Consider the following 14,657-nt stretch of genomic DNA (forward strand, 5'->3'; position numbering starts at 1 on the left):
GTACAAATCAAATCAAATGTTATTGGTCGCATATTACACATATTTGGCAGATGTTATTGCGGGTGTAGCGAAATGCTTGTGTTCCTAGCTCCAATGTGGAAGATATTCAGATTCCCCATTCAGGTTTTGTTTTTGTGAAGTGCAGACTTCAGAGCTGTTCTTTTGATTTACAGCAGGGGTCGTGGGGGTCGGGCACTACCATAGCCCAAAGACTGAGAATGCTGCCCATTAATCTTTGATACCTGTTACACAGTACTTTAGCACTCCTTGTGTAGTTGGTTTTCCATTATAGGTCTGTGATTTATTGTGGCATCAGAGTGTCCCTGAGGTGGTCTGTTTCCAAGGGCCACGATTTATACTTTCAGAGACGTCGCAACATAGGACCAGCCCCTCTAATGAAGGAGAGGCCTGGACTTCCATGGACCAGCTGGTTCTGAACTCTGTAGTACCAGGTCCCCATACTAAACTATTACTCACTAAATAGTAAGGCACAGAGAGTTGATCCATCAATGGAAATAAACCCTCTACACTAATTCACACAACAGAGCCTTTAACTAACAGTTGCCTATTAGTGTAAAGTCTTCCATTTTCACAGCTCAATATGTGTGCAATTATCAACTGGCCAGGAATCTCGCTCGGTAATGTACAATAGACACACACAGCTACACTTTAACCCACATTACTAAAACTGAAACTTTATGACCAGCAAACTTTTGCAGAAGTTTACCGAAGCGCATTTCACAATCCATAGGCTATACTGAAAATGTTGCCCCGCCCTTGGGTGGTTAACCTCTATAGGTCAAGGACGTTTGAAGGGATGACCCTGTATTAGCATAGGGCGACACCCGCTTAGGAAAGAAAGTGAACTCAATGCATCTGAGTCCATGGCGGAGTGGAGACAGTGTGGGGGGTTGACGAGTATCAACATGGAGAAATCCTCAAAGACAAAGAGAAGTGGGAGGAGGCAGTGGCTGGGAGATGGTGGGAGGTGGTCAGGTGGACGTTGTGTTAAGTGATTGACAACCTGTAATCCTCTCATTAGGTAGCTATTTGTTTTGGGATATGCAGCAACGCAGGTTGGAGGCAAGACACCAGCACTCGTCACCCAGCCTACAGCTGATTTACTGCACACCTGTGGGAGGGAGTTGCAACAGCAGCAGGGCCTCGGGACACACAGCCAGGCCACCCTCAACTATAGAGCAGCATTCTAATTCCTAGAGAATCGCTCTGTGTTCTCTCTCTCTCTCCCTCTCTGATAAATAACTGAGGTCCACTCAGACAGTGAGCATGTATTCTTTAAAACACACATATCCTTCATATATTAACATAAACACAATACAACATACAGTACCTGCTATATACAGTAGATAATACCACCCATGTTACTAATAAAGCAGAACTCCTTCAACAGACTACAGATCATCTCACTTCTACGGCTATAAAAATGGCATTGCTTTCTTTCAGAAGGGGAGAGGCACATAATTGTAGCTTTGCTATCACATAGAATGAGAAAGGAGTGAATTCCTAGTGCTCGTGAAGCATTAAACCAACAGAAGGGCCATGCCATAATCTACCACAAAGCTCTGACATGTGAAAATGAAGTATGCATGTCAACCAGTGTGAGATCACGCTAACAGAGAACGGAAGGAGTGGTAGTGTGTGCTGCAGCTGCAGAAGGAATTAACTAGAGTTGCCTATGGATGTCGTCATCATTCATGAATCCAAAACTTGCCAGCGATGGGTCCCATTGTACAATAAGTGTCTCAAATACCTGTGTATTTATGTGGTAGTAAAATGTATTCACACCCCTTTACTTTTTCCACATTTTATTGTGTCACAGCCTGAATTTATAATGGATTAAATTGATATGTCGTGTTACTGATCTACACACAATGTCAAACGTGGAATTTTGTTTGTAGAATTTTTTTTAAATAACAAACAAAAAGCTGAAATGTATTGAGTCAATAGGTATTCCAATGTCATTTTAGAGAATTTGGCAGTACGTCCAACCGGCCTCTCAACCGCAGACCACGTGTAAGCACACTAGCCCAGGATCTCCACAGCCGATGTCTTCACCTGCGGGATCGTCTGAAACCAACCACCCAGCGGATGAAACTGTGAGTTTGCACAAACAAATAATTTCTGCACAAACTGTCAGAAACCGTTTCAGGGAAGCTCATCTGCATGCTTGTCGTTCTCACCAGGGCCTTGACCTGACTGCAGTTCTGGTCAGGGCCTTGACCTAACCGACTTCCGTGGGCAAATGCTCACTTTCGATGGCGACTGGCACGCTGGAGAAGTGTGCTCTTCATGGAATAATCCCAGTTTCAACTGTACCAGGCAGATGGCAGACAACGTGTATGGCGTTGTGTGGGCGAGGGGTTTGCTGTCAACGTTGTGAACAGAGTGCCCCATGGTCGTGGTGGGGTTATAGTATGGGCAGGCATAAGCTAAGGACAACAAACACAATAGCATTTTATCGATGGCAATTTCAATGCACAATGATACCATGATGAGATCCTGAGGCCCATTGTCGTGCCATTCATCACCTCATGTTTCAGCAAGATAATGCACTGCCCCATGTCGCAAGGATCTGTAAACAGTTCCTGGAAGCTGAAAATCTCCCAGTTCTTCCATGGTCTGCATACTGACCAGACTTGTCACCCATTGAGCATGTTTGAGATGCTCTGGGTCAATGTGTACGACAGCGTGTTCCAGTTCCCGCCAATATTCAGCCACTTTGCACAGACATTGAAGAAGAGTGGGACAACATTCCACAATCAACAGCCTGATCAACTCTATTCGAAGGAGATGTGTCGCATGGCTTGAGGCAAATGATAGTCACACCAGATACTGACTGATTTTCTGATCCACGTCCCTACCTTTTTTAAAGTTATCTGTGACCAACAGATGCATATCTGTATTCCCAGTCATGTGAAATCCATAGATTTTATGAATTTATTTAAATTGACTGATTTCCTCATATAAACTGTAACTCAGTAAAATCTTTGAAATTGTTGCATGCTGCATTTATATTTTTGTTCAGTCTATATTTAGTCTCCAAATGTTTATTGAAATCATCAATACATTTGCACAATGAGCACTTTCTGTCCCTCAAATGCATCTTTACAGTTGTTGGTTAGCTAGCTCGCAATTTTTTGCCATATTAGCATTGACATGAAATGATTCAAAACACTGCAAAACTATACCAGAGGGGTATCCTACGAAGCAGTTAAGGAGTAAGCGAGCTAACTTTGGTCAACTCTGAGTTCAACTCGGGATAACCGGTCATACGAGTGGCTCACCTTTTAGCCAAGGTACATTTCTATGGCTATGAATCCTTCAGAACTAACTTGCTCCGGAGCAGGCTAACTCACGGCTAACTCATTCAATATTTTATTAATTAAAATGTTTTTCTGGTGTTAAAAACTTGTAATGTCACACACAGTATGACTCAATGTGCTGGTGGTTGTGCATTGATAAGCACAACAAAGCACACCGAAGTTGGCATTAACAATAAAATGAAAGGCCATTCTAAAAGCCTATTTTATATCATCTCATGTTGAATTTGCAAACAAATTTTGGCACAAATGAAACTGTGGCACTGAGTCGTCCGTGGATTTAGTTTCAGCATTGTCTCAATTAAGAGTTTGACGTTTGACTAGCCATTTGCGACATGCATGTGCAGTTACAAGCCTGCTAGAGTTAGTGGCAGGTGGATGAGCAATATCCACCATCATAGTACTGAAGAAGCCTGAGCAGGAATGTAACCTTTCGGTTACTGGCCCAATGCTCTAACCACTAGGCTAGCTGCCACCCCATGCAATGGCTGAGTGTTGGAGTGTGCCCCTGGCTATCAGTACATTTAAAAAACAAGCAAATGATGCCATCTGGTTTGCTTAATATAAGGAATTCTAAATTATTTATACTTTTACTTTTGGTATATTTAAAACCAAATACTTTATATTTTTACTCAAGTAGAATTTTACTGGGTGACTTTTACTTTTCTATTACAGTATCTTTACATTTACTCAAGTATGACAATTGGGTAGAGGTATCAAGAACAAGATACAACTAGCTGAAATGAGCCATCTACCATTCCCCACATGGCAGCTTCTTGTCATTGTTGCTAGCTAGCTGACCATTCAGAAATCATAACAAAGCAGGGCTTCTGGCCCTATCCATGCCTGCTCATTATTTTGTGACTTTGTCAGCCAAACAGCATGACCTTTCTCTCAAAACAGTGCAGAGGTGGAAGATGGCTGTGGTAGGAAATCCCCCACTGTAACTTTGCCATACCCTACATTTAGCTGAAGCCCCTGGTCAAAATATGTAGGGATTTTTGGCACATGGTTTGCATAATGTTCAGAGTATGAAAAAAGTTGAAAATAGTGCAATAATGTGCAACTTGGGTGATAAGGACAGTAGGCCTTCCTTATAGGCCATATGGGTTAATGATAAAAATCGAAAAAAAAAAAAAAAAAATTGAAAATAAGTTTTGTTAATAAACTTGTAAATGTGAAAGAGTGTAGATGAAAGAGTCACCCACATTCGTCAACAATAGCAAGTCTTGACAAAAAGAAAACTTATTTTGGTAGTTTTACAGTAGCTATTCAATAACCTGTTGAGAGGAATGTTAAGAATGCAAAAAACTCATATTCCTATTGAAACGTCTGAGATTAAACGTTATTGCGACTCTTAGAAAAAGTGTGATAAATCTGATTTCGACTATTCACAGAATTGATCCCTTATTTAGATCCTCTTTCACACAACAATAATATTGATATTCCACTCCCATGACTTGCAACTGTTCTAAAGGTAAAAGAACATAGCATTCTGTTCAAACTTGTTTTGTTATTGTTCTAATGTTATATAACAGAACTTCAACATTTTTTTATTTGGCCTACAGCCAATGATATTTTAACCAATCACATGATTATCGATAACTTTAATTTGAATACAACATTTCAACACTCCCATAAGTGCTTGATCGTCTTCTGCCTGGTAACAGCAATTCCTATTGGTTAAGACTCATTTCGGTCTCCTCCCTAGTCAGAGAGAGAGAGAGAGAACTTGTGTGAGAGTGTAATGTTTACTGTACATTTTTATTGTTTATTTCACTTTTGTTTATCTACTTCACTTGCTTTGGCAATGTAAACATATGTTTCCCATGCCTATAAAGCCCCTTGAATGTATTGTAAAGTGAGCTAGTGCACTTTTGTTGTACCATGTTTAATGACATAAAATTAAACTCAAACCTAAAATCAATGTTGTTAACAAGCTACTTTGTCTAAATTAGAGATGTTTATAATGCTATTATTTTTAGGTTAGGTTTTAACGTAAACGTCGTTGCACGTCGTATTTTACTCTTGAAATATTAAATAGCCTCCCTTACTCAATGGCTCTGATAGTAGCTTTTTACAGGTTTTGTGATGCATAGGTCTATTGAATATGCCTGCAATCTGAACAAGTATATGAATTGCTGTATAATGATTATGTTAAAGTGACTTTTAAAAAATACATGTCCCACTGTTAAATGTCTTTGTGTGGTAGAAGCTTGCCCATGTGCTCACCTCATGTTCGACTTGGTGACGAGAAGAGAAGCCGGATTCTCTGAGATGGCTTTTTCTAACAGGAAAGTTTCATGAATGTGTCTATACCGCCCCCTATCAAAATGGAACCATTTCACATTCATCTCTGCATAACCAACTTCCCTATACCGACACTAGCCTTTACATCCCTCCGCCCTCAAACCCCCACCACTCAGCGTCCGTTCTCTTCACCCCCTCCTGACTCCCTTCGGCTGTATAGGCTACGCCACCCAGAATACTGGGACCTCCCATTTCCATACCTATAGGAGTGGTTCAGCAGCGATTGGAAGGACTTGGAACTTTAGAGGGGTAGTTCTTTAGAGTCATCCTCCTCTCGCTATAGACTCCTTAGGTCGGCTCTCTCAGACTCGCTATTGCTTTGATCCAGCCCTTAACAACAGTTAACGTCATCGCATAGCCCTCTGAAGGAGAGTTTTGTCTAGAAGCGTGAAGAGTTGGAGCTCTCAGAGGGCTACATTGTAGGAACAGCAAGCAGCATCCACGGAGCCTCACTCACTCCTAACAAGAAGCACCTCTTTTGATTATTTATTCAGCTCAGAAAACGCAAGCTACTACCGCAAAAGATATGGAACACCAGCTGCTGTGCTGTGAAGTGGAAACCATCAGAAGAGCTTACCAAGACGCCAACTTACTAAATGACCGAGTTCTACAGACAATGCTCAAAGCAGAGGAAAATTACCTTCCGTCTCCGAATTACTTCAAGTGTGTCCAGAAAGAAATAATACCTAAAATGAGGAAAATTGTGGCTACATGGATGTTAGAGGTGTGTATATTTATGATGTCTAAATGTATTGCTGAAAAGTTTGTCCAGACACTAACCATGCCCTTTGGACGCAATGTATTGAATTGATCGTTTTATGCATCGTACGTTTATTCTTTCCAAGCATGATCATTCATATTATGTGAACTTACTGACATATAGTAGGCTAATGTTTCATTTGTGTACGGTTGTCCAAGTAGGCTAAAATAGATTTGGAACACGGTTGTAGCCTATTAGGCTATTTCACAGGTATCGTGTGTGTTCAGTAATTACAACACTCGCAATGTAGCTGCTCGATTATTTTCTTTTGTCGGAGACTTATTTAATGTAATTTTGTATTTAGATGTAATTTCCCCCCCCAAATTAATAGCAATGTACACGTATGCAGTCTTACTCTTGCCAGTATTATGCGCCATCTTTGTTGTCGTATGCGTAGGTTTTTAATATAATTACAAATATTTAATAATGTCAGCTATGACAGTAACTGAATCAGCAAGTCGAAAAGTATATCTTGGGTATGCATGTGTAATCCTGTCGCATGGATAGCGAAAAATGATTATATAAAACCGTAAAGTTTTGTTTCGGTTACTGATCAGGCTGCTGTTGCTGCAGTTTATGAAGGTCGCTCTGGAGACATGATCGTTTTCACAAAAAATGTCAATAAGAATGCATTTTAGATGGTCGGCTATGATACTATATCGATGAATCAACATTTACATGTAGTTAGAGATTGAGTCTTATGTCGACATACATTTATTATTAATTTCAGAAATTGAGAGTCAGCACAAGATCTAAATGTCGCACGCTCCACGAGAAAGAGCGTTGACTTGTAAATTCAATTGTTTTCATAGGTTTACTATGAAAATTCGACATTTCATGAAACTATCCGATAAGGTATACCATAAGGATCATTTACATGCTAATTTGACAAACAGGGACAATTTTTACATATTTTTTATTCTTTTTTGAAAAGATGACGAACTAGAAATTTGAGGGGAAAGTTGCATTGACGCCACCTTTGTGTCTTTCCAAGAAGCGACTGAAAACAGACGAAATTCTCAACTATTTAAATTTCCGTTTTAATTAGGCCTAAGCAACTTTCAGCTTTTCGAAATACATGATTTTATGTTCATTGCATTGGCAGACTATAGCCTACTTTGCGCCACCTGAAGCCTATAATTAAGCCATAGCTATTGTTTTAAGGACAGCCTTAAGGAATAGAAGGATAATTCAATAAATGTGTTGTTGTCATTACAGTATTTCGTTTTCACTTATGGACAGGCCTATTTATTGGTATATACAATCGACCTGAATGCACTTATAGGCCTATATTATAGGCTATTGTAATTTGAGGCTATAGGCTAAATTGCTGTTTTCACTTCTAGGTCTGCGAGGAACAGAAATGCGAGGAGGAGGTTTTTCCCCTGGCTATGAACTACTTGGATAGATTTTTGTCTGTGGAGCTCACAAATAAAACCAGATTACAACTCCTGGGAGCTACTTGCATGTTTTTGGCCTCAAAGATGAAGGAAACGGTCCCTTTAACTGCAGAGAAGTTGTGCATTTACACCGACAACTCCATCCGGCCCAGCGATCTATTGGTAAATTAGCAATGTCAATCTTCTAAATAGACACACTGTATATGGCTGTAGTTATAATCCATTGAATACCGGCCAGACAATTGTAATGAGCATTTCCATAATATAGGCCTATAGATAGCATACTACTTGTCTTAGTTTCTCTTTGACTGGATCTAAATCATTATTGCATCATTTTTGTTGTTAATTTGAAAGAAAGTTTGCATCAAAGAACGTTTGGTTTCTTATACATTTCAAAAGGTAGCCTAAAGCGGTTAGGCCAGTGTAGCGCAATGACATGAGGAGTGCGATATCTCCCTCTAGTGGATAACATAGAACAAATTATGTGAAGCCACTTGTGAAGTTCGATTGTCTCATTGCGCACATCTGTCTTTTTTTTGTAGCAAATGGAACTACTGACTCTAAACAAGTTGAAATGGGATCTAGCATCAGTAACACCGCACGATTTCATAGACCATTTCCTCTCCAAGCTACCAGTCCATCAGAACACAAAGCAGATTCTGCGCAAGCATGCCCAGACATTCGTGGCTCTCTGTGCAACAGGTAGGACCACATATGAACCGAACCACCTGTTTCCTGTCACTGTTCCATAACCAATTTTTCAGGGACCAATGGCTAATATATGTGTTAGATTTTGTCTGCATTCTTTTCCCACTTGTCAGGATAACTCTTCCTCCTTGAAGGACCCAGGTGGCCAATGGTCAATGTAAATGGTTGGGGGTATGGGCTCTGGTGCAGGAATGTTTGAGTGTACGAGGCCTAACATGTTTTATGGGGGGGGGGGGGGGGTGTGTCTCAGTCACTGTGTAGTGTGGATAAGTAGAGGAGATACTGGAATGGAGTCGGTGATCTCTTTTTCACCAGATCAGTTTTATGTGATTATGGGTTTGCTTCTCACATCGCTTTGTTGTTTCTCCCCAAAGTCAGGGTTTGCTCAATAGATTTTGAATCTGTTGTTACTGGGGTATGTTTTAGGGCTATTGTGGAAATGAAACCGGCTGTGCTGTCGATGCATTTATTTGTGAAAATATATCTACTGCATGCATAGGGAGACGGATGGGGGATGGACACTGTCCACTCTAGATTCATGGTCACCTTTCATGCACTTGAGTAGGAAATGGGATGCTAACCTCTTTAGAGGAGATGAGCTCAGTGGGGATTAAAACTATAATTTATATGAGGGAAATGGGTAGGAAGGAGAGTGGTATTTCCTTCTTGGAAAAAGTTGTACGTGGTGTACCCATTGAATGCGTGTGCTGGAAGTACTTTTGTACCTGTTCTATTTTGTTCATGAGTTAGATTTATTGTTTTTGGAAGTGTGTGCATGCGCACCGGTGTCCTGTCAGTGGCTGGTCATGAAATAAGGCACATTCAGGATATTGTGAGTGGAAAGGAGCAACAGGATATCCATTGTCCCCTACATCATTATGCCACAGCCTAGAATGGCCACCCTCACATAACCTCCACATTAATCTTATTGAAAGCTCAGGTGTACTATTTAGTCAATGATCTGTTTCAGATGTTTTGCTTTATGACATAGGTACTTACCGTCTCTTTCTTTTGCCTTCACCGTAGATGTCAAATTCATCGCCAACCCTCCCTCTATGATCGCAGCGGGCAGTGTGGCAGCAGCGGTCCAGGGGCTGTACCTAAAGAGCAAAGACGGTGCACTGTCATCCCAGAACCTAACCAACTTTCTGTCCCAAGTCATCAGGAGTGACCCGGTACGTCAAACACAGCTCCCCCAGGCCTTTACATTGCACCACACACATGCTTGCATTGACTATTTGTCACAAACCCTTTCGCTACTATTGTCTTTCGGATATTTTGCTTCCTTATGCTGACAGTATCTCTCTCTCCTCACAGGACTGCCTGAGGTCGTGTCAGGAACAGATTGAGTCTCTGCTTGAGTCTAGTCTGAGACAGGCACAGCAACATAATGTCTCCACAGAAACAAAAATGGTAGATGAGGATGTGGACCTGTCCTGCACCCCTACAGATGTGAGGGACATTAACATTTGAGTGGCATCCTCAGCATTTTTTGGGAAATATCTTTGAGGCTCTGGCCTTACTAAGAGGCCATCTGGGAAAAGAGGACACCAGCGCACCCTTGAGTCGTCACCCTCTGAACACCCTCTGGCAAATGCTTTTGTGCCACACCTGTTACGGTGCCCCGGCCTGTATGGCCTCCCAGTGACGTGTGGCCGCCCTCAGCCAGGGCTGTCAAGAAAGGACTGAACACCTCACTTTTCTGAGACCACCAGTCATATTCCCTCTCACTCTCCCATCCTGTCCAGCTCAAGACCTAGACAAGGATGATAGGAAGATACACAACTATATTGATGAAACAAAAACATTATAGTTTATGTGCAAGATTAAGCCACAGAAATATACATTGTTACCACCCAATGTTGAACTAGGATTTTTAAATACCATAGACTGACTTTACATGCTTACTTAAAACATTCAAAATAACAAGTAGGTATTTTTAGTCTGTCTTTGTCTAGGTTTTTATTTGAAGTATAAATTCATTTATTAAAGAGAAGGGGCATTTTTGTTCTCTAATAGGCATTTTGCTTGCCATCAAAGTTCCCGTTTTCTTTTTTTTTTTTGCATCTAGGCATCTGTGTATCCCTGCTTGCTTATGCGTTTAGTCACTTTATTATATTGTCTAGACTTCTAAAGAAATTCTGAGCCCCTAGTTTTGGCCTCTTCTCTTTTTAACTGGGTTGTATAACTCAACAGTATACTTTTAGTATATATTGCTCTGTTTTTATTGTTTAGATGATTGTGGATTGCTGGTGCTGAAGTTTGGCAAATAAGTTCATTCAATATAAGGACACTTACTTTATATTCAATTAGGAGTAAATTGAATGAACCAGCATTGTTTGGCTGTTGATTTGACTTATTGCCACAAATGTACATATTTCAACAGCTATGACATGATAAACTAAAACCTAGCATTAATTGCAAACCTTTACCATGCAATCCACAGTTGAATTTTTTGTGGTTATATCTTTCTAATACCATTCCATTTTTTAAAAGCACTTTTAGTCAGTTTTTTTCTGACTCATAAAAAATCACATTGAAAAAAAAATGGAATGGAGTGGAGCAGGTCTCTTTTTAACTATGGTGTTATGTGTGTTACAATTTTGGGTACAAGTCAACGCAGCCCAGCAGCGATCCTGTGTGCCCTTGATGTAGACGGGTATTATTTTGGAGATTGTTATGCCACAGTTCTTACAGGAGGGGTCTAGAGTGAGACGAGCATTGGGTGTGGCATGTTTCAGCATCCTGTATCCCATCGCTTGAACGGCATCAAGAGCATTTGAAACACTAAAGTATCAAACTTGAAAGCTAAAACAAAGATTTAGGTTGTTTATTATTGCAGATTTTCCTATTGGAGCCAGTACAGAGTAGAAACAGGATGCCAAAGTCTGTCTCTACGTAACATTTTGTACACAACTATTTACCATAGTGCTTAACACATGCCTGCCCTACAAATCATGTATGACAGTGTTTTCTCAATGCAAAACTGAAAGAAAACACCATAGTTAAAATGCTGTTTAGAATATGTGTAGTTGAGGGGATAAAAATACAAAAAAATTGTTTTGGTTTAGAGATGATTTTGCACAAACCTGAAGACTTAGGCTATGTTTTTGTTTGCTTGCCTAAGATAAGAGGGATGGGTAACGTTGAAAAGTGGGAGTGGGGGAAAAATGGAGGCAAAAAGGGTGACGGCAAGTTTTTGTTGGCTTGCTGAATTAAGGTGTTTGACTGTACATTGAGAAAAAGATGAGAAAACAGGATAACGGAAGAGCACACTCCTTTTGAGCTGCTATGGAAGAATTCCCAGCAAAGTGTACAACAAAATGAAAAACAACAAGAAAAAAACTGCTTTTTCTCCTATTGTTTGCTGCTATTTTTTTTAATATACATATAAATGTCGATATACTGCAATGTAATAGGTCTAATTTTCTATGAGAAAATTGACATCTTTGTTTTTGTAGTTGTCATCAGTTTTTACTTTGATTTCAGTGCTATTCCAAAAACAGTAAAAATGAGACAATAGACATGTTTTTTATCAACAATACCTCATATTACAGTCAAGACTTATCTTTAATCTATTTTTAAATTTTTTAATACTAGTTTGTTCAGTGGCTGACAGTCCTGTTTAAACTGCTAATGGTAATGCATTGATCCTTACCCAAATGGGTCCTGATGTGAGCAAGTAATCTGGATTGTATAACTCTTTTGAGTGTTAAGCTGTCTCATTGAAAGAGTCTTTATCCCCTTTAGGCTCCTGAAGGCCCTCCTATTTTATATTTATAAAACATTTGCTCGAGTTCAAGTCCGTAATGAGTTTATTTGAGTTTGTTAAATACCAAGCCATAGAATTACTTTCAAATCATCATGCCGTTATTCCACACAGTTCAGTTCATGCTATTCTAGATATCTTGTCCTCGCAAGAAGCATAGCATATTTATGTCAACTGCACAATAAATGGTAAATAGATTTAAATCTTGTAACACAGCAGTTTTTTTTTCTTAACTGAACCGCTACTGGTACATTGAAGCCAAAATAATGGGCTACTGATATTGTTGGCACACTTCCATTTGACCCAGACATCCTTCAGAGTTAATGAGTGTGAGAGCCAACAGTGGTTCACTTAGCCATAGACATGATGCTGCTATATGTTCTGGTTGTAGATGTGAGGTAGGCCTAGTATTTGACAAATGATGTTGCTGCTCAAATTTCTACTCGCTAACACAGGACCCAGGATGGAATTATTGTTTTTCTGTCTAGTGTAAGAAATACTCGTTACCTCAAATGGAGAAAAAAAATAACATGTTGATGCCCCTGTGAGATGACATTACATATTTATGTCATTAAAAAAGCTGTTAGTAATAAAAAATAAAAAATCTTTGTCCAAACAGAATGTGTTACAGTGCCCCCCCCAAAAGCTAAAATGGTCAGCTTTTTACCATTGCTTCTATTGTTAATGATAGTCGGGTAGGTCGCCCCTCTTACTGAACTGTTGTTTCAGGATCTGTGTTCATTGCAATGGGTCAAAGGTCATCTGGGGTCCAAGAAAATAAAGCAAAGATTCTGAAATGTCTGCTTTATGTCTGTTTTGTGAAACAGTCGCTGGTCTGAAATGCACAACTGTTTACTTGCAGATTCATTCTATAAACATGATTAACATCAAACTAAACCAGAATTAAGTGGATTAAATACATCTTGTTTTGTCTCGATGGGAAAACAAAAAATGTTCATGTCTTTTAAAATGTCACATGATACATATTTCTTTCTAAAACATAGTTATTGTATTCCATACATAACCACACATCAGTTATGATCAGTAATCATCCATTTTGAATAGGAAGTTACAGATTACAGTGACTGAATCGTTTTCCAAAAAAGCAACATTGACATACATAATGATATTAAGGACATTTTCCAAAATCTAAAGTTGAAATGCTTTGTGGGACTAATGATTACCCATGCTATTGGTCAAAGCATGAGTGTGTGACAGCACTCATTGATTTATTATGCAAGAAATTCCTTTGATCAGGGTTTTCTGTAAAGAAAAAGGTGTGAAATCCTAATCCTTTCCCACAGCCCTGCAATCGTGAGCTGGACAAACAGTGGATAAAGGGTTTCAGCACATAAGACAATGCGGCACCAAATCCCTGCTGGCACATAGACATCTCTCTCTCTCTCTGAACATCATGCCACAAAATGCATTTTATAGCATTTGTAAACTAAAGGATTAATACAACTGCAGCCATAATGCTCACTATTTAATTAACAAGCACCAAAACAACTATCCTAAAATGCCTAATCTAACCCTGGGTTATAACTGTTTTACTAATGATTTATTAACCCTAGCCTTAACACTAGCCCTAGTTTTAACCTGTTGTTGATTATATTGTAAACTTTTTACATCCATATCTGACCAATCAGATCAGCTCTTTTGCCAATTATCAGCGCTGCATTTTATCACTGGGGAAATGTTCGTACACATCACTACATAAGGCTGGGAGTCCCTGACTACAAGAAGGGTCCAGCACTGGCTACTTTTTGTATATAAAATTGTTCTTCAGACACTCCGCAACAACCTCAGCTCACGTATTAACTGGAGATCCAGCAATTTTCAGACCCGCTCTCTGGACTGGCTTGTTCTGGAGGTCCCGCAGGTACCCATCAGGCCACCTTGAAATTAGACTTGCTTGTCTCCACTGGACAGCTTAGATTGAGTTTAAGGGAGGTGATATGTGAGAGTTGTGATTGTTTTGATTAATCTTATAATATTTATTGTATTGATATTATTAATTGTATGTTCATGTTTTGTATTTATTAAGGATCCCCATTAGCTGCTACTTTTCCTGGGGTCCAGCAACATTAAGGCAGTTATATACAATTTAAAAATAGTACATTTCAATAACACTTTTCACATGTTCACTGGGCTCCCTTGCAAATGAGACCCTGGTCTCATTGATGACCCCACCTTATATAAATACAAGTGATTGACGGATAGCCAGGGCCACACTCCAACACTCGGACATCATTTGCAAGCGACGCATTTGTGTTCAGTGAGTCTGCCAGACCACAGGCAGTAGGGAAGACTAGGAATGTTATCTTGATAAGTGTGTGAATTGGACCATTTTCCTATCAAAATGTAAT

The 14,657-nt window shown here is 39.7% G+C and overlaps 1 protein-coding gene across 1 annotated transcript; it reads left to right on the plus strand.

Moving 5' to 3' along the window:
• Positions 1–5,881: 5,881 nt before the first annotated feature.
• On the plus strand, positions 5,882–13,085 carry LOC139384931 (G1/S-specific cyclin-D1-like). The gene is made up of 5 exons (XM_071129841.1): positions 5,882–6,375; positions 7,758–7,973; positions 8,354–8,513; positions 9,546–9,694; positions 9,837–13,085. Exons 1-5 carry the CDS (start codon positions 6,178–6,180, stop codon positions 9,990–9,992), a joined length of 879 nt encoding a protein of 292 aa, XP_070985942.1. The 5' UTR covers positions 5,882–6,177; the 3' UTR covers positions 9,993–13,085.
• The last annotated feature ends 1,572 nt before the right edge of the window (positions 13,086–14,657 follow it).

This window comes from Oncorhynchus clarkii, chromosome 26 (assembly GCF_045791955.1).
Source record: "Oncorhynchus clarkii lewisi isolate Uvic-CL-2024 chromosome 26, UVic_Ocla_1.0, whole genome shotgun sequence".
Lineage (NCBI taxonomy): Eukaryota > Metazoa > Chordata > Actinopteri > Salmoniformes > Salmonidae > Oncorhynchus > Oncorhynchus clarkii.